At 44.2% G+C, this 20,069-nt stretch overlaps 1 protein-coding gene across 8 annotated transcripts in view; it reads left to right on the plus strand.

Annotated features, from left to right (window-relative positions):
- The window catches only part of MCF2L2 (MCF.2 cell line derived transforming sequence-like 2), a 224,741-nt gene that overhangs the window by 160,959 nt on the left and 43,713 nt on the right, over positions 1-20,069 (plus strand). For all 8 annotated transcript variants that reach the window (XM_077929727.1, XM_077929726.1, XM_077929730.1 and 5 more), the window contains exons 18-20: positions 670-739; positions 14,776-14,868; positions 18,404-18,496. In XM_077929727.1, coding sequence (XP_077785853.1) covers positions 670-739; positions 14,776-14,868; positions 18,404-18,496 — 256 coding nt within the window. The remainder of the gene's footprint in view (positions 1-669; positions 740-14,775; positions 14,869-18,403; positions 18,497-20,069) is intronic.

A 20,069-nucleotide genomic window follows, 5' to 3' on the forward strand; every position in this document is an offset into this window, starting at 1 on the left:
GCAGCCCACATGGATGCAGTGCCTTGGGTCTGCAGCCTTTGATATGTGATAATTTTGCCTTGCAAACAATCATCTTCCAGCACCAGTCCCCAGGGCTAACTTCTGATCATCCTTGGCTGAAGCTATAGACCAGGGGTAGGCAAACTAAGGCCCGGGGGCCGGATCCGGCCCAATCGCCTTCTAAATCCGGCCCATGGACAGTCCGGGAATCAGCATGTTTTTACATGAGTAGAATGTGTCCTTTTATGTAAAGTGCACCTCTGGGTTATTTGTGGGGCCTGCCTGGTGTTTTTACATGAGCAGAATGTCTGTTTTTACTTAAAATGCACCTCTGGGTTATTTGTGGGGCATAGGAATTCGTTCATTTTTTGTTTCAGTCCGGCCCCCTGCAAGGTCTGAGGGACAGTGGACCGGCCCCCAGCTGACCCCTGCTATAGACCAACCTGGCGCTCTCTGGATGTTTGAAACTACAATTCCCATCAGTTGTAGCCAGCAGGAGGGAGAGTAGCAGGATGGCCCCCAAACATGATGTGGAAGCCTTTACAATATACACAATTGGCTTCTGGTAGATATTTCCCACCAGGCCTGGATCCAAATGGGGGTTTGACACTCAAATGCAGAATGACATAACTTCTCCTCATGCCTCTTTTGCTTTTATCTCCATTCCAGAATCTTCCTCAAAGAGCTGGAAAACTGCATTGAAAACCCAGAGCTTCTCGGTCGGTGTTTTTTAAAAAGAGTAAGTGAATGTCAGTTGCTTGGTTAATCTGGTTTGTGAGGCAGGTGTGTGAACTAGGCTTCTGAAGCATTTGGTCACTCAGCAGTCAAGTGGCCATTAGCCAGATTGTCAGGGCTGACACAGGGCTGGGCCCAGGTGTTCTGAGGCGTCACTGGCTGCCCCCCCCCCATCCAGGACATCAACTGGATGCATGGGTATCCGGCACCGTTGTTGCACCAGGACTTCGCTATTCACCTGCCAGGAGCACAGACTACATTCTTCCAGGCAGGCCCCCTGGAGCCCAGCATTTCAAAAGGCAGCGTGAAAGTAGGAACCCGGAAGTTGGTACCCGGTGAGGAAAATTTCTTGTCACCCCCCCCCAATTGATTTTTTTTTTTTTTGCCTGCAAAATTGGTTTTACGTTATTTCATATTTTCTTACAAAGGAATAATAATAAGTAGTAATAATAATAATAATAAACTTTTATTTATATCAAGCCCTCCCTGGCCGAAGTCACGCTCAGGGCCGCTAACATCAGATACATAACAATGGTATAAAATCAAACAATAATTAAATTACCTCCTAAAAACATGTCAAAATCAAACTGAAGTCTAATTAGATGGCTTTCCGTAGGGTTAGGGTTGTGAACAAGAAATGCTCCACTGAACTGAAATTTCAGCCTTCGTGACAGGAAAACGGCCAAGTAAAGAGCTATTTTCATGGAGGAGGGTCAAGATATTAACTGATATGCATGAAATTTCATATTTAGTTATATAAATCCTAGCGTAGTAAGGTAAGACCTTTGGAGCAGGCATTTTCTTTAAAAAAGCTTTTTATGAACTGCCCTAGTAGGGCAGTAATTGTTCCTTGATAATTTGTCACCCCCCTCCATGATGGAACCTGGGGCGGACGGCCCCCCCACCCCCTTCCTACGCCCCTGAGCCCCACACTGCTTTTTTTGTTGCTCCTACTGCATATGATGGAGGGATTATCTCTAATGCAGAACACTGATTGGCAGGAACATAGAAGCATAGAATTGTCAAGTTGGAAGGGGCTCTGAGGGTCATCCAGTCCACCCCTGTAGGAATAACATGGCCAGGACTTTGGTACACTGTATGCATTAACACAGATGACACCAGTGCATTCCTTTTTCTGTGTGGAAAGCGTTATATGTTGATGACGTCTCTTATCGCACTGGGCTGCAAGAAAGGTCTGTGGTCAGCTGTGTGACCTGCGTTTGGATTTCTGTTCTCAGTTCTTATGTTGAGGGGTCCCACTGCTTACACAAAAGCAGCATCAGACAATGTATAAATTGGACTCGCAGACTGTCTGTCTGAGCTTCATATGCAATGTGCTAAAAGACAACCCTCACTTTTGCAGGGAGAAATTTGAGCATAGATTCATTTGTCATCCTGCATCTCCATAAAGGCTGTTTTGCACCATAAATGATTTAACCTAGCTTGTGAAATGAATACACTGAGGGACAGTTATTTGATCTCTGCCACTCCAGCCTTCCACTCCCTGCACTGATCATGATCCTTTCATTTTATTGCAGCTTGATATAAACAGGTAGCTGGTGAAGCTTCTCCCACGATTCATCTTTCAGCTGGAAAAAGTTCCCCCACTTACATTCTTGTGTCAGGCAGCTGTTGAAATTACAGAGCCAGTTTTTAAAAATGCAAGTTGTCCAATATTAGGAATAAGTTTCATTTGTTGTTGTTTAGTCGTTTAGTCATGCCCGACTCTTCATGACCCCCTGGACCAGAGCACGCCAGGCACTCCTGTCTTCCACTGCCTCCCACAGTTTGGTTAAACTCATGCTGGTAGTTTCAAGAACACTGTCCAACCATCTCGTCCTCTGTCGTCCCCTTCTTCTTGTGCCCTCCATCTTTCCCAACACCAGGGTCTTTTCTAGGGAGTCTTCTCTTCTCATGAGGTGGCCAAAGTATTGGAGTCTCAGCTTCAGGATCTGTCCTTCCAGTGAGCACTCAGGGCTGATTTCCTTCAGAATGGATAGGTTTGATCTTCTTGCAGTCCATGGGACTCTCAAGAGTCTCCTCCAGCACCATAATTCAAAAGCATCAATTCTTCAGCGATCAGCCTTCCTTATGGTCCAGCTCTCTCTTCCATACATCACTACTGGAAAACCATAGCTTTAACTATACGGACCTTTGTTGGCAAGGTGATGTCTCTACTTTTTAAGATGCTGTCTAGGTTTGTCATTGCTTTTCTCCCAAGAAGCAGGCGTCTTTTAATTTCGTGACTGCTGTCACCATCTGCAGTGATCATGGAGCCCAAGAAAGTAAAATCTCTCACTGCCTCCTTTACAGTGGCGTAGCGTGGGGGGTGCAGGGGGGGGCCCGGCCGCACCAGGCGCAACATCTGGGGGGGGGCGCAACATCACGGGTTAGGGGGCACAAATTACTTGCCTTGCCCCGGGTGCTGACAACCCACGCTACGCCACTGCTCCTTTATAAGTTTCATGGAGCAGGATTATTGCTGCATTGTTAGGTATGGTTCCAGTAATTACTACTGGTAGCAACTGCAGGACACTGGGGATGCCATATTGTAGCTGTGGGGAACCTTCTCGCCTTCCAAATGTTGCTGAACTACAACTCCCACAATCCTTGGTCCTTGTCCTACTTGCTGGGGCTGATGGGAGTTGTAGTTCAGCAAATATCTGGCAGGTCAAAAGTTCCCCACACCTGCCATATTGCTGGTTTTAGGAGCAGGGCCAAGAGGGTTGAGGAGGGGAGGGAAAGGAGGGGAGAGGCCAAGAGCCCCCAGAAACCTGGAGCCTGCCAGGCATGTTTGGATAGCTCAGTTGGTTGAGCATGAGACTCTTACTATCAGGGTTGTGGGTTCAAGCCGCACGTTGGGCAAAAGATTCCTGCATTGCAAGGGCTTGGACAAATGACCCTTGTGGTCCCTTCCAACTGTGATTCTATGACCACAAGAAGGATGGAGGGTGATGAGAATAGCACCCTCTTTGTGCTGGTCCCAAGCATCAGGCAGTCTGCTGGCTTTCGCAAATCCAGAGACTATTCCCTAGGCCTAGACCAACCTGCTCTTCCCACAGCCTTCTCAGTGGTGGCACCCCATCTGTGCCGCTCCATCGTCAGAGGCAGGCCCGCCTGGTACCAACACTGTTTTCCTTTCAGTGCCAGGCAAAGGCATTTTTATTCTCCCATTATTTTCAACATATTTTAATGGTGCACCCGTATCTATCTATCTATCTATCTATCTATCTATCTATCTATCTATGGAAGTAAGACTCAATGAGTTCAATGGGACTTACTGTATCAGGTATGTGAGCATAAAATTGCATCCTCAATGTGCTTTTATTGTTTTGATATGTCACTTTTTAAGTGCGGGGTTTGTTTTGATTTTGTAAACCTCCACAGAAGTGTGGACATGATTTATTTTAAATTTTAAATGCATAAACAATTTGTTAAGTCCAAGGAGCAGAAAATACTGCTCTCCCCAAACTCTGATAAGTTGGCAACTGTATGGAATGATTTATCTCCTTATCATGTAGTCTGGATTCATTTATCTCCTTTTCCCTTTCCCCCCCCCTTATTTCCTTCTGCTCATTTTGAGAAACTAATAGAAGCCTCTCTCTCTCTCTCTCTCTCTTGTGTGTGTGTGTGTGTGTGTGTGTGAGAGAGAGAGAGAGAGAGAGAGAGAGAATTCTGAAGGACAAACCTTCCTTCCTTTTGTGCGCAAACGGCAAAAAATAAATGCAGAGAATTGCCTGCAACTGTTGTTTCATTGAAGTGAGACAGTTCCAGTGTATTCCTGCTCATTCAGCGGAATATTGACATCCATCCTGCTGTGGGGTTCCCCGTTCAACGTAGCCAGAGACAAGTGCTTTGCTAGAGACAGAGAAAGGAACTGCATGGGAGGGCTGGACAAAGGCTTGCTCAGACTGGGAACTCCATCACTGCAAAACGATGTTGCCTAGGAAGAACAGCTTGCTTTTAAAAATAGGGCACTGCTATCTTTAACTATATTGTGTCTATTTGTGCAGATGGAGACAAACCCTTTTATGATAATTAAGCCTGCCAGACCCCAAATTTCGGCTGAGGTAGACACTGCTGGGCCAAAGGGGGTTTGCAGGCACCTGCAAAACCTGTGTCCAGTGCTTCTTAAGTGCTGGCAGTTCACTGGCCATCAGGGCTTGCATAATATGGTGCCTGAAGCGTTACGCATGCTCCCACAAAGCAAGACACAGTGATAACAGCAAGAACTTTTATTGAACTAGCAGAACTGGACAACAGGGGCAAAGCAACTGCTTATATTCATTTCCCAAGGCCTGGGCCACTCCCACTCTGAACGTGATTGGCTGTCTAAACTCCCAAGCTGCGAATCATAACTTAAGAGTTTAAGGGCCAATGGTCGGAGCCCAAATCCTGAAACGTTTTGTGATTGGATATCATGTATTGAATCAGAACACAGGGGTTCATATCCTTGGTGCAGACTCAAGCTTAGGCAAACAAAGTCCACTGGATACAGAGCAGTGCCTTTGCCCCTGACATCATTTTGACATCAGGTGCTGCATCAGGAAGATTTCAGGCATCACATGGCAGGACAGAGTTTCAAACAAAGCCCACATTCCCAGCATGTTGATACTCCTGTCTCAGCGATGTCTACGCTGGCTTGGTCATGTGCACAGAACGGAAGATGGCAGGATCCCCAAGGATGTGCTCTATGGGGAGCAGGTTTTAGGCCTGTTGGCAGACCAAACCCACCTTACAAAGATGTCTGCATACACGACGTGAAAGCTGGCAGCATCAACTCTGCTTTGTAGGAATCCCTTGCAAATGACTGCAGTGCCTGGAGACAGACAGTCAGGTTGTGTGTCCACAGCAGTGACCAGAGGAGGAAGCACAGAGAGGATCACAGAGAGAATAAATGCCATGGTGCATCTCTAACAGTGAAACCAGACGCCTTCATCTGCCCCAGCTGCAACGAAACATGTCTCTCCCTTATCATCCCCTACAGTCACAGCAGGCACTGTAATTCTCCAATGGTTTGACTTCACCCCCAAAGGAGCACTCCTCCATTGTCTCCTAAGACAGACGGATGCCAACAACAGATTGAAATCAGTGTCAAATGTGATGCACAGGGTAGAGCAGACAAGGATCTGACTCGCTGGCTGAATCTAGCTCCCCATCCAGTTCGAAAGCACCCCCGGCTGCAAGTAGATAAATAGGGACCGCTTACTGGCGGGAAGGTAAACGGCGTTTCCGTGTGCTGCGCTGGCTCGCCAGAGCAGCGATGTCACGCTGGCCACGTGACCCAGAAGTGTCTCCGGACAGCGCTGGCCCCCGGCCTCTTGAGTGAGATGGGCGCACAACCCTAGTGTCTGTCAAGACTGGCCCGTACGGGCAGGGGTATCTTTACCTTTATGGTTTTAGCAGTTCTTGTTTTTATCTGTGAGTTGCCTTGAATCTTGTCGGGCGAAAAGGTGTGGTATAAACAAACAAACAAACAAACAAACAAACATTATTATTATTATTAGATTTTTACGATTGCATTTTTACTTTCGTTGTGAATCGCTTTGGGACTTTTTGCAGTGGGAATTAATATATAAATACAGTCATACCTCGGGTTACAGATGCTTCAGGTTGCGTTTTTTCAGGTTACGGACGCTCCGAAACCCAGAAGTACCGGAACGGGTTACTTCCGGGTTTCGGAGGTTGAGCATGCGCAGAATCGCTAAATCGCACTTTGCGCATGCGCAGAAGCACCAAATCGCAACCCGCGCATGTGCAGACACACCACTGTGGCTTGCGAACGCTGCATTTGCGAACATGCATCCCGCATGGATCACGTTCGCAACCTGAGCGTACACTGTACAGTGGTACGTCAGGTTAAGAACTTAATTCGTTCTGGAGGTCCGTTCTTAACCTGAGACTGTTCTTAACCTGAGCTACCACTTTAGCTAATGGGGCCTCCCACTGCCGCCGCACGATTTCTGTTCTCATCCTGAAGCAAAGTTCTTAACCCGAGGTACTATTTCTGGGTTAGCGGAGTCTGTAACCTGAAGCATCTGTAACCTGAAGCGTCTGTAACCCGAAGTGTCTGTAACCCGAGGTACCACTGTAGAGCTAAACCCAAACCTTATAATCACCTCCAAACCCCAAACCTTATAATCACCTCCAAGCTAAATGCCTGCTCAATCCTTTTACCTAGGGAAGGTTTCCTAGCCCTGGGTAGAGCTTCTACCTGGTCCCATACTCACTTGGATTGTCTATGTACGTAAGTAAGTACATGTGGTGTTAACATGCACCTCATCTTTCTGAGTGGTGATAAGCTTCAGGGGGGCAGTGCTGGACCATGGCTGGCTTAGAAGGTCTGTTGCTCAGTGAGTAGAGCATTTGTTTGGCACGCAGAAGATCCTTGGTCCAATCCGCAGCATCTTCAAGTAGGGTGGGAGAGACTCGCTGGCTGAAATCCTGGAGAACCTCTACCAATCCGTGTAGGCCAGGGCTTTCCAAACTGGGGTCCAAAAGCTCCATTCAGTTGTTCCGTGGCATGTCGGTAAGAATACAATTAAAAACCATACAGCATCTAGCACAGGGCATTGCAATGGCTACAACAGGCAGAAAAATCATTTAGTGGCTCTCCAAGACTTCAGCCGTTTTCAAGTGGTCCGTGATGAGGGGAGAGGGATAGTTTGGGAACCACAGTGGTGAGGGCAAAACTGATCTAGATGGACTCAGTAGAAGACTGAGACTTATTCCTGAAGAACTTGTTCCAACAGGCCTTGGGGAACTGTCTGTGTTTAAGGAAATGGCTGCTTTAATTATAGCTGTTTGTTTTTATAGATTTTATATATGGGTATAGTTTTAATTCTGTCACTGTTTAATTTTTTAAATAAATGATCCTCCCCATGTGTTTAGCAGTTCTTCTTTTTATCTGTAATCCGCCTTGAGTTGTGGACCACCCTGTGATCTTTGAATGAAGGGCAATGTACAAATTAAACAAACAGCAAACAGAGTCCCGTCAGGGAAAAAGACAGGATATAAGTACATAAATAAAATAAGACAGTTCCCTATGTTCCTTCAGGAGGAGGAAACTGGAGACTTACTGGCATTTTGTAATGCTTGCGTTTACTTAAAAACAGGTTGAGCAGACCATGTAACTTTTCCGGTGTCTGATCTCTTATCAGATCAACCAGCACCCGAAGATGTTTACAGGACCCAAATTTCTGTGTCTTTTCTCAGTCTCTATCAAGGCTGCAGCCTCTTGTTCCTCTTGCAGACACCTGGTTCTCCACATCCCTGCAAGGAAGAGGTGTTACGGTGGCCAGGTGAAAAAGAGGGCTGGCCCCCTGTGCTTTTAACTGGGCAGAGGGCCTTCTTGGTGGTGACGCCCACCCTGTGGAACGCCCTCCCATCAGATGTCAAGGAAATAAACAACTATCCGACTTCTAGAAGACATCTGAAGGCAGCCCTGTTTAGGGAAGTTTGAAGTTTTATTCTGTTTTTAATGTTCTGTTGAAAGCTGCCCAGAGTGGCTGGGGAAACCCAGCCAGATGGGCGGGGTAGAAATAATAATATTTTATTTTATTTTATTATTTTTGTGTAAAAAATTGAGTTTCATCTGGTGCAGCTGGGCACAACAAGTTCTACACTACCTGCCCTCCTTTCTGGTCCCTGCCATGTGGAGGGTGGATGAGAAAATCATGCCCATTTTCCAAAATGGATCCCATCTTCTAAAACATTTTCAGCATATTTGCTATGCATTGTGGACCATTTGCCTGTCATTTCCCCAACAAGTGAGATACTTGCTAGCTAGTAATCTTCAGTAGTCCTATGGGCTCCATTAATCCTCTTTTGTGTGTATTAATATAACAAAGATGTTTGTTTGTTTGTTTGTTTGTTTGTTTGTTTGTTTGTTTGTTTGTTTGTTTGTTTTTAATCAAATGAATGTCGGTTGGGGGGAAAGCAGCATGTTTTTATGGTGCTGTTTTATTGGGGTTTTCACTTTCACAGATTTTAAATATTAAGTGGTTTACAAATACATACAAATTAAATAAATACAGTACATACAATCATAGCTGTCAACCTTCCCTTTTTTTTGCGGGAAATTCCCTTATTCCAGCGCCGTTTCCCGCTGCTTCCCGCTGCTATCCCGGATTGTTAGATATCCCGTAGACTGTCCCTGGGACAGGTGAGGCTACTGATCCCTTATTTTCAAATCTGAAAGTTGACAGCTATGCATACAACTGATAACATGGCAAATAAAACAGGCTGTGCATACATTTTCAGCAAATACTAGACATATCCCTGTTCATTAAAGACTCAGGGAATTAAAAGGTCGTAACTAACCTAAAAATTGACAATGAAGGAACTAGATTTGGGGAGAACAGGCACTGTTTCCTAAAAAGTCTCTTTCCTCGGTCAACTGCCTGAGATCTTCGGATGAAGGGTGGTATACAAATTTATTAAATAATAAAAATAAACAATAATAGCCATGACACAAGCGTAGTGGTGGGGGTACATTTTACAGGGTCCCAGAGATTCCAAAGGGCCCAGCTCAGGATTCAACCATATTACTATGAGGAAAGAAACTGAGTCTACATTGTTGACCGACTATATTTACGGAAACTTATTTCCAGGTAATCTGATTTACAGATCTTGTTATATTTGCTGGAGTCAACCAGGAGTATTAGAGCAGAACAAGCAATGTTCCTTACATTGCTTGTCCCATGCTGAAGACTCAGAGAATATGCCTGGGCGGTTTGAGATATACAGATTTGTGCTTTTCCTATGTGACATCATCTCTCAAAACCGCCAACTCCAGCGTTCCGTGTGCAGAGCCAGGAGAGTCGGGCATCATAACAACCCAGGCAGACATTCCTGGGATGCAGCTTGTAGGATCTGCAGAACCCAAATATAAATGAGTAGATGTCTGTTTCAGAAACAAGCTTTTTCAGAGAATTTTCCATGTGATATCTTGCATCTGGGAAAGAAAGAAAAAACCTACTTCTGGAAAAGGAAATGAGCTATCTTCACTGGTGTTATTTATTCATAAATAAACCCTGCGACTAACATACAAGGAAGTGTGCATAGCTCTATGGGGCAAGGATATTTTTTCCGTCGTGTGTACCTGCAAGGAGAGGGAGATAATTCATGGGAATTATCTCAGGGAGATAATTCATGATTTTGCTAAAAAGAGCACCGGAAAAGCAAACTTTAAAGTTGATTATTTATCAAATGTTTGTACCTGCATTGGTCCAATAGCATTAAAAAAATAAAAAATAAAAAATGACAGGGCCACGCCTTTATTAGGACCAACTAAAAAGGTTGCAAAATAAATAGCAAGCTTTGTAGTGGCTTCTCTAAGTTGCTCCATAAGCAATAAGTGCCTTTGTGTTTCAGTCTAAAAAGCAGTTTGAAGGGAATTAGCACATTGATTTTATTCAATTGTATTTATCCGAGGGGACGTGGGTGGCACTGTGGTGTAACTGTAAACCACTGAGCCTAGGACTTGCCAATCAGAAGGTGGGCGGTTTGAATCCCCGTGACGGGGTGAGCTCCCGTTGCTCAGTCCCTGCTCCTGCCAACCTAGCAGTTTGAAATGTCAAAGTGCAAGTAGATAAATAGGTACCGCTCTGGTGGAAAGGTAAACGGCGTTTCTGTGTGGTGCTCTGGTTTCGCCAGAAGCGGCTTAGTTATGCTGGCCACATGACCCAGAAAAAGAAAAAAAGAGTTTGGATTTGATATCCCGCCTTTCACTCCCTTTAAGGAGTCTCAAAGCGGCTAACATTCTCCTTTCCCTTCCTCCCCCACAACAAACACTCTGTGAAGTGAGTGGGGCTGAGGGACTTCAAAGAAGTGTGACTGGCCCAAGGTCACCCAGCAGCTGCATGTGGAGGAGCGGAGACGCGAACCCAGTTCCCCAGATTATGAGACTACCGCTCTTAACCACTACACCACACTGGCTCTCAGTGTCTGTCCACGGACAAAGCTCGTTTCCCTTGGCCAGTAAAGCGAGATGAGCGCCGCAACCCTAGAGTTGGCCATGACTGGACTTAACTGTCACGGGTTCTTTACCTTTACCTTTACCATTTATCTGAGAAATGCATGCATTGCCTTCTGCTAATTTATTAATCTAGTTATTAAAAGTAGCACCCCACCCTTTCTCCAGGTAATCTCAAGGGTGCCAGTAGTAGATATGAAAAGGATCTCGGGGTCTTAGTGGGCCACTACTTAATATGAGTCCACAGTGTGATGAAGCAGTAGAAAGAAAGAAAGAAAGAAAGAAAGAAAGAGAGAGAGAGAGAGAGAGAGAGAGAGAGAGAGAAAAGCTCAAGCTATTCTAGGCTGCATCAACAGAAGTATAATGTCCAGGGTAGTAATAGTAACTCTGTTATGCCTTGGTCAGACCACACCAGGAAAGAGTACTATGTCCAGTTCTGGGCAGCACAATTTAAGAAGCATATGGACAAGCTGAAATGTGTGCAGAGAAGGGCGACCAGGAAGATCAAGGGTCTGGAAACCATGCCTGATGAGGAACGGTCGAAGGAGCTGGGTATGTTTAGCCTGGAAAAGAGACAGGGAGAAAATTTGACATGGAAGATGGAGCAAGCTTGTTTTCTCCTGCTCCGTAGGGTAGGACTCGAACCAATGGCTTCAGTTTAGAAGAAAGGAGATACCGGCAAAACGTAAGGAACAACTTTCTGACAGTAAGAGGCGTGTGACAGTGGAATAGTCTCCCTCGGGTGACTCTCCTTCCTTGGAGGTTTTTAAGCAGAGGTTGGATGGCTATCTGTCATGGATGCTTTCGTTGAGATTCCTGGATTGCAGGGGGTTGGACTAGATGACCCTCGAGGTCCCTTCTATGATTCTATCTGCAGAGGAACCGAACCCTCAGAAAAAAACAAATCTAGCTGGAGACCTGCAAGCATCAGAATCACAGACATGATCTGGTTCGCGTTGCCTTTTGTGTTTGTGGAGCTCCTTGGTTTTATTTTCCTCGTTGCTTTGGTTACTTTTGTGGTCTGTCAGGCATGGAAGAGAACACGATGAGTTATTTAGATTCCCGAAACAAATTTACTGTTAATTTTGCATTAAACCAGACCATTAATTTTGATGCGCTGTGTATTTAAAAGTCCCGTGCGCTGTCTTCGCCCAGCGAGCAGAAACTGTGCAGCTATTTTTCTCCACGGAGGGGAAAGAAAAATTAGGGTGTTGTGTTTTTGTTTTTTAAGAAAAAGCCGTTAACGTGGTCCCTCATAAATTGGGCAAGGCTATAAATCTTGCAGAGGCAACGAGAATTGCTCATTTGTGAAATTCTTGCAGCTCCTGTGAGGAATAGCCTTTTTTTGTTTCTGACCATCTTCTCTGAAGCATTAAAGCATTCCTGTTTTAATGGCGAGGCTGAGGCACGGAGGCACGGTCTGTGCCAACCTTCGGCCACAATTCAAGCTTTGTTTCCAAGGAGTGAAGAGGGTGCTCATCCCAAAATGTAATTCTCTTGGATTCTCGGACTCTCCCTGACACAGCACAAAAATCCAAGCTGAGGGAGACATGTCCACTCTTGAAAGATTCTCCTTTACTTGAGGCAGTAGCTGGAAGAAAAGAGGAGGCTGGGTTCTGTTTATATGGTTCCTTTCCCAGAGCGTTTGGTGCTGCTTCTAACCAAGACGGCCTTCTGTCTACTTTGGCACAGATAGTTCCCCATCTGTGGCTGTGAACGACAAACTTGATTTCAGACAGAAAATGAGCACCTCATTTTATCCTGAAGCATTCCCAGGGCTTTCTAGGTGTTCTTAAAGTTGGGCCGTACCTTGGTGTGATTCCGCCCTTTGCTGTGATGCAAGGTTTAAATATCCATCCTTTTGGTAGTATTATCGGACGAGCGCTTTTTAGCCATTTTGTCCCTTTTTTTACTTACTTTTTCATGCGGTTTGGTTTTTAACTGCCTTGTATTTTATGGTACTGTAAGGACTCAGCTACATTAGTCAAGAAACAGCTTTTTGACTGTGTTGTAAACATGCAATGCCGGGTGGCACCAGAGAGCAAAAAAAATAAAAAAATTCTAAGCTATTTTCCATAGCATTTTTTCCTTTTGTTATAACAATTTAATTTCTGAATTATTTATAGTGTTTTTTTCCTCTGTGTGTAGATCCACCCTAAGTCACTTTGAGAGATTCTTTGTGTAAAGGTTTTTAAATCAAATTTTTAAAATTCGAACTAAACTAAAAGAGAATTTAAAAAATAGTATATCCAACAGAAAAAAAACCTATAGAAAAGAATACATTAATAAAAATCCTCATATGATTCTCATAAAACACAAAATTATAAATATGTCTATGTAGCACTCAGGCACCATTTTATCTTAATCTTCACACAAATGATTTTGTTGTTGATGATGATGATAGAATGATAGAATGATTATTTCATAGCGGCTGTTGGAGTAGGACCCCTCTCCCGTGTTCCAGCCTGTGGAGGCCAGAACAAAAACAACTGCCTTCATCAGAGCGGCTGTTTCCTTTTGAGACCACATCCACACCACACGGTTAAAGTACTTCTATTCCTGCTTAACAGTCATGGCTTCCCCACAACGAATCCTGGGAACTGTAGCTTGTTAAGGGTGCTTAGAATTGTTAGGAGACCCCTATTTCCTGCACATAGATGTGATTTTCAGAGTTCCCAAGGAACAAGGATCGACTCTTAAACCCCTCTGGGTTTTGTTCTCTGTGAGGGGAATAGGGGTTTCCTAACAACTCTATACAGTGGTACCTCGGGTTACAGATGCTTCAGGTTACAGACGCTTCAGGTTACAGACTCTGCTAACCTAGAAGTAGTGAAGGACCAAGCACATCTGCTATTGGGTCCCTGAAGCACAGATTCACACAAAGCGGCAAAATGTCCTTGCAGGTTATTAACAGGATTTTTATTTGAAGTGCATATGCAGAACAAAGGTACAGGGCGATCAGTACGCAACCTGCAAAACCAGTCGGGGTGCCCCCTTTATATAGATTTGCAGAATAGAATACCACCTGATCTCTTGTAAGTCACCTGATTTCTTGTAAGTCACCTGATTTCTTGTAAGTCACCTGATTTCTTGTAAGTCACCTGATTTCTTGTAAGTCACCTGATTTCTGGGAAATCGAAACTTATAATAAGTTCCTATTACCATGTAAGGTCTTGGTCTTCCCTCCCTCCTTCCTGCAACCTCCCTCATCCTGGTATTACAATAAATCCTTGTTCTTTATCTCTATCCGCCCAAGCTAGACATTCCAACGAAAGGCCCATTTGCACTGTAACATTTAAGCATGTCCTTCTGGTAGAAACCTCCACTTTTAGGATAATAATAACAACAATTATATTGTAATATGCCCCTTCAATAGTACCTCAGGTTAAGAACTTTGCTTCAGGATGAGAACAGAAATCGTGCTCCGGCGGCGTGGTGGCAGCAGGAGGCCCCATTAGCTAAAGTGGTGCTTCAGGTTAAGAACAGTTTCAGGTTAAGAACGGACCTCCAGAACGAATAAAGTTCTTAACCTGAGGTACCACTGTAGCGCCAATGGTAAACTCTAGTTCCCATTTTGGCCGAAGAAATGGCTGCTATAGTTGTGCTTTAATGCGGGCTGATTAAGAATTATTTTGGGTGAACATGCCAGGAACATCACCACAAACCTGCTTGGTGTAGTTTGGAAAGTGGCATCTAGGCTAGCCAAGCCTCAAACAGGCTCTGAAATTGTGATATGAATGTGATTCAGATCTGAATTAAGGGGAACCCTGGTTAGCCTTAGCCGTGGTTAACACTGGACTTTATAAAGAGAGTTGAGGTCAGGGGAGAAGACATTAGTCAGCTGGAGGGACCGTGCAGAGGAAGCGTATATTCCTCCGCCTGGTTTCCTATTTGTTAACCATGGTTAGAAGGCAGGCAGAATTATGACACCCCCCCATTCCTTGCAGATTTCATTTGAAATATGAAGTGGTATACAAATCACCTAATTTAATAAATAATTTGGGAAAGAAGATGTTCGGTTGCTTATTTTTTGTTGTTTAACATTTGCTTTCTTTTTGTTTCAGAAAGAAGATCTCCAAATATACGAGAAATATTGTCAAAACAAGCCACGGTCGGAAGCTCTCTGGAGACAATGTGGAGACAGCCTCTTCTTTCAGGTAGGGATTATTATTATTATTTAAATTTACTAGATGCTGCTTCTTGTTGCAGGCAACTCAGAGAGGCTTACAAACAACCATCCACCCACCCACCCACCCACTAAAACCAAGAAGAAGGAAAATACATTAAAAGCACACACACAGGCAGTTAGATCCAGGCAGTCAAGCTCGCAAAGGCTTCTTCTATTTCTATATTCAAGGTTTAAATATCCCTTATAAACCCTACAGAGGGAAAGAACTGTTGAGTGCCTGGATTCATCTGTCCTTCCTAAGCTCACACCTTCCCTTTTCTCTTATGGAGGCTGCTGCCAAACGACATCTTTACTGATTTGTTTGCACAAAGTTTGCAAAGAGATTATATGGCGTCTGCCGTTTATTGAGCATTCGTTCTGATTTGTTTGCGAGCTTGCAGCAATAACTTGTTATCCCACACTTTTAAGTGCACTTTCCTGATCGCAAAAAGGTCTCCCCTTTTCTTTTTGGAAAGCAAGTTTCTTGCACAAGAGTGCTGAATCTAACTTAATAACACACCCTAAATGTGCTGGATTGGGTTAAATCCCACTTGCAAAATAGCCACAGTCTGGAAGAGGCCTGCGTGAAAGATTTCATCTCATCCTTGTTTGCTTCTTTGAACCTCTGTCCTTCCTACATAGGGACATACTTTGTTCCACAAGGCTTCTTAGCTTTCAGAAGGAATGTATAGACCCCAAAGCGCACACATCTCAAAACACAATATTTGTCAGGGACTGTGCTGAAGAGGGCTGCAATGAGGAAGAATGATGGGAGCCTCCCCCTCCCCCTGCTCCTGAATCTTCCCATGAGCAGGAAGACACTGTAGATTTAGAACAGTGGTTTGAAGAGGGGCCTAGTTCCGAAGGCAGAAGCTGGGAAAAACTGGATGGGGAACAGCTAGCAGAAGAAACACTAGAAGAGAGAGAAATAATAATAATAATAATAATAATAATAATAATAATAATTATTATTATTATTATTATTATTATTATTATTATTATTATTATTATTATTGATGTCTTTTAAAGATAGGATAGCTGCTTATTTCCTTCACATCTGAAGGGAGGGCATTCCACAGGGCGGGCGCCACTTCCAAGAAGGCCCTCTGTCTGGTTTCCTGTAATGGAACTTCTAGCAATGAGGGAACTGTCAGAAGGCCCTCGGCGCTGGACCTCAGCGTCCGGGCTGAACGATGGGGGTGGAGACACTCCTTCAGGAATACAGGACCGAGGCCGTTTAGGGCTTTAAAGGTCAGCACCAACACTTTGAATTGTGCTCGGAAACGTACTGGGAGCCAATGCAGATATCTCAGCACCGGTGTTATGTGGTCCCGGCAGTCACTCCCAGTGATCAGTCTAGCTGCCGCATTCTAGATTAATTGCAGTTTCTGGGTCACCTTCAAAGGTAGCCCACGTAGAGCGCATTGCAGTAGTCCAAGCGGGAGATAACTAGAGCATGCACCACTCTGGTTAACAGATTCACAGTCTCTGTACAGCATTCACCCCCCTTCTCCAAAGGCACAGAGAGCTCAGAAAGTGTTAGAACAGAAAGCGCAGAGGGTACAAGCTCAGATTACGAGACCCAGAAGTGACGTAGATTAATAGGGACGGAGGAGGGAGGGACCGCCATTTCTAGGAGATGTGTTCTTTATTCTCTCGCTGTGATTATTAAAGATTCTAAGTGGTAAGACGTTCCTTTCATTTGATCTTCTTATCTACTGCCATGGGGGGGGGGGGAGAGAAGTCGATTCCCTGAAGCCTGACAGTATTCCTTTCTCCCTGTCCCCCACCCTATATTTTCCACATAGGAATGATTTGTTTTCTATGACCATATGTCCCAGAAGTCCCAGAGTTATAAAGCCAGATATAAAAGCTATAAACAAAGCCATGTTTATCTTAAATGTCCAATGGAGGTTTAAGGAAAGCCCAACTTCTAGACTCGACCTCCCTCATTCCTTACAGGATAGGTACCCTCTTTTGGAAAAGTATTTAGTAGATGGTGACTGCCCTTTTAACTTTCGTAGATGGTGACCCAGAGGGTTGATCCTTAGATGGTGAATACATTGTTCAAAAAGGATAGTGTTGTAAAGGCAGTCCTTTTGATATCTGGAGCTGTTATCACGTTCCTTAGATACAGAGAGGTGGTACTTTAAGCTTGGGCTATTTATTCACTCTTAGTCAACCTTACATTGTCACTGGAATAAGCCTTCCATATGATAGTGGTTGCCCAATTCCTATCAGCCTTAGCCAATACAGCCAAAGGTTGTGCACAAAGAGAGTTATCCAGTTTTTTGGAGAAGGAAACAGAAAATCCACTTCAATTTTAGTGCAAGGATGGGGAGCCTTGCAGATTTTGCTAGAATACAGCTCTGCTCATTGGTGATGACCATTAGCCATGTTGGCTAGGATTCATGAGAGTTGGAGGCCACGGCGACTGGAAGGCCACAGGTTTTCCATCCCTGTTCTGAGGATGATCTGAGGAGGACATCCATTTTTATTATGGCACCACTTATCTCTATAGGGCCAAACTCTGTTGAAGCCTAAAATGAGAATACGAACCCTTAGAAATAAGGGACATGATGTTTTCTGAATTGATCATGTTCTTTTCACGGGGTATCCACTAGCTCCTGATCTTTAAAATAGGCCATGGGCCTCTTCTCCATGTTCCCACAACCCTGATAATGGGTTCTGTGATAATGGATTCTGCGTCCCTGTGGAACGCCCTCCTGTCAGATGTCAAAGAAATTAACAATTATATGACATTTAGAAGACATCTGAAGGCAGCCCTGTTTAGGGAAGTTTTTAATGACTTATGTTTTAATGTATTTTTAATCTTTTGTTGGAAACCGCCCAGAGTGGCTGGGGAAACCCAGCCAGATGGGCTGGGTATAAATAATAAATTATTATTATTATATTCTCTCAGTGGGTTCTGCTGGAATCATGAAAAACAGCGTAAATGAATCAGAGATCTTAACTAATCTGGGATAAATGATGAGGAACTTTGGAATAAGCCATTCTTGCTGTTAACCATGAGACACTCTAAGCATCAATCTTGGGACAGACAAACATAGTCTTTACAGCCTGTGAAAAAGGCATTTGGACACTGTTGCTAAAAGGGAATGATTGTCCTAATGGGTCCTTTAAGATATATTTACAAGATTCTAGTGTCGGCTAATGTAAATCTAGTTCCTAATTATGCTTCAAAGACACGGGGACATAATTTGAATTGTATTATTCCAAGCTGCATGAAACCTCATTTTGAAAGCTACCAAAGGACATCTGTGTTTGTGAACCGGAAAGGATGTTTACCTCATAAAAACAACAAGCTTCTCACTTATAAAAGCCATTAAACTGTAATTCAGTCCTGACCGCTGTGTTTAGGGCTGCCATACGTTTAGGTTTTCCCAGACCCGTCCGGGTATCGGGCAGCCATTTTGAGTCCGGGCGGATTTTCGGCAAATTGGCAAAACAACAAGAACAACCTGGCATCATTTCATCCCCACCTTTTGCTTTGTCTTTTCCAGGAGTGCCAGCGGAAACTGGACCATAAACTCTCGCTTGACGCTTATCTCTTGAAGCCAGTCCAGAGAATTACCAAGTACCAGCTGCTTTTGAAGGTATGTCTTCAGCTTGTCTTCAGCTACTCTGCAGCCAGCCCACAGAATCCTATGACTGCTCAACCTTGAAGGGGAGGGGAAAGCTGGTGTTAGATAATGGTACCCGAGAACACTGTGCAGTTCTGCGTGGGATTTTATGATGGACTTAGCACTGGTCACGCTTGCAGGTTTTGTGCATGATGTTGCCCTCGTCAAAATGCTCTTCTGTATTATTTCCCTGCTTAATTTGGATTTACTGCAGATTTGGAACACCTTAAGCATTGTGACCCCACAACTGAGGATTAGCATGTAGATTGCGTAGAAAGGCCTGGGATTTGGGGTGTGTGAAAAAGGACTCGTGGCTATAGAGCAAGAACCCCCAACCTTCGGCCCTCCAGATGTTTTGGACTACAATTCCCATCATTCCTGACCACTGGTCCTGTTAGCTAGGGATCATGGGAGTTGTAGGCCAAAACATCTGGAGGGCCGCAGGTTGGGGATGCCTGCTCTAGAGGCTGAGCCGAAAGCACTTGCTGAGTAGCTAAAACCACCACTTTTCTTTCTAGCAATGCTATGTCACAGGGTATCGCTGCCTCTTCTAACAGACTGGTCCTTGCTGACCTTGGGTGGGTGCAAATACTTCCAGGATAGCTGTGCCATGTTTGTTGTGAGATAGGGCTGCCCTACGCCTGGAATTTCCTGGACATAACCAGGATTTGTCCGTCGGAAATATGTCTGGAATTGTCAAAAATCGTTGAAAATGTCCGGGGAAATCTCAACAACTTTGCCCAAAAGTTGCCAATAAGCAGAGCCCTGGGTAGTGGATCTGGGGGTCTGCAGTACTTAGCTAATTGAAAACCACTGCTTTAAACCCTTGTTCATGGCCTCATCCTGCCTCTGTATTCTCTTCCTCCTTTTCTCTATGGCAGTAAGCTTGCTTGCTCCTGCCTACAGAATTGCAGCAAGGTGGTCTCTGATGGCCGAGCTACAGATTACCTAGGGATGCTGTGAATCCTCTTCAAATACTGTACTTTTATCTTTCTTTTTTTAAACAAACTTCTTTTTGGGGCTTTATAAACAGGGATCGTAGAATGAGAAATGATACAAATAAATAGACCACATCTTCTCGTGCCATTTGTCTATCACAAAAACAACAAATTTGCAGTAATCTCTACAACTTATGGTTCATTATTTGTGGTCATTGTACAAGTTCTTGGTTTGTGGAGTGGTTTAAATAAAAACAATAGCAGTAACAAAGGGGAAACAGAACAGAGTTAACATTCAACATTGCATAGCTAAAACACTTAATCAGGAGTCCTTGCGGTTGTGCTTAGATTAAGTATAAGTAAATACTTTTATCTTTTCTAAACAAAGGATTGCTGCTGTGGGAGACGTGTCTGTTTGAGCACAGGAATGGCAGTGGGGTTGGGGTATCTTTAGCCATTTCTCCTGGTTCTTCAACATATACAGAGAGGGAGAAAAAATCAAATTTTCAACAAAAGCATTTGAAACTTTTCTGCCATCTGTTTGGGAACTAATGTTTGCTCACTAGAATATACAACTGAATCTGAATTTGATTAGTATGCTCAGTAGT

This window comes from Podarcis muralis, chromosome 6 (assembly GCF_964188315.1).
Source record: "Podarcis muralis chromosome 6, rPodMur119.hap1.1, whole genome shotgun sequence".
Lineage (NCBI taxonomy): Eukaryota > Metazoa > Chordata > Lepidosauria > Squamata > Lacertidae > Podarcis > Podarcis muralis.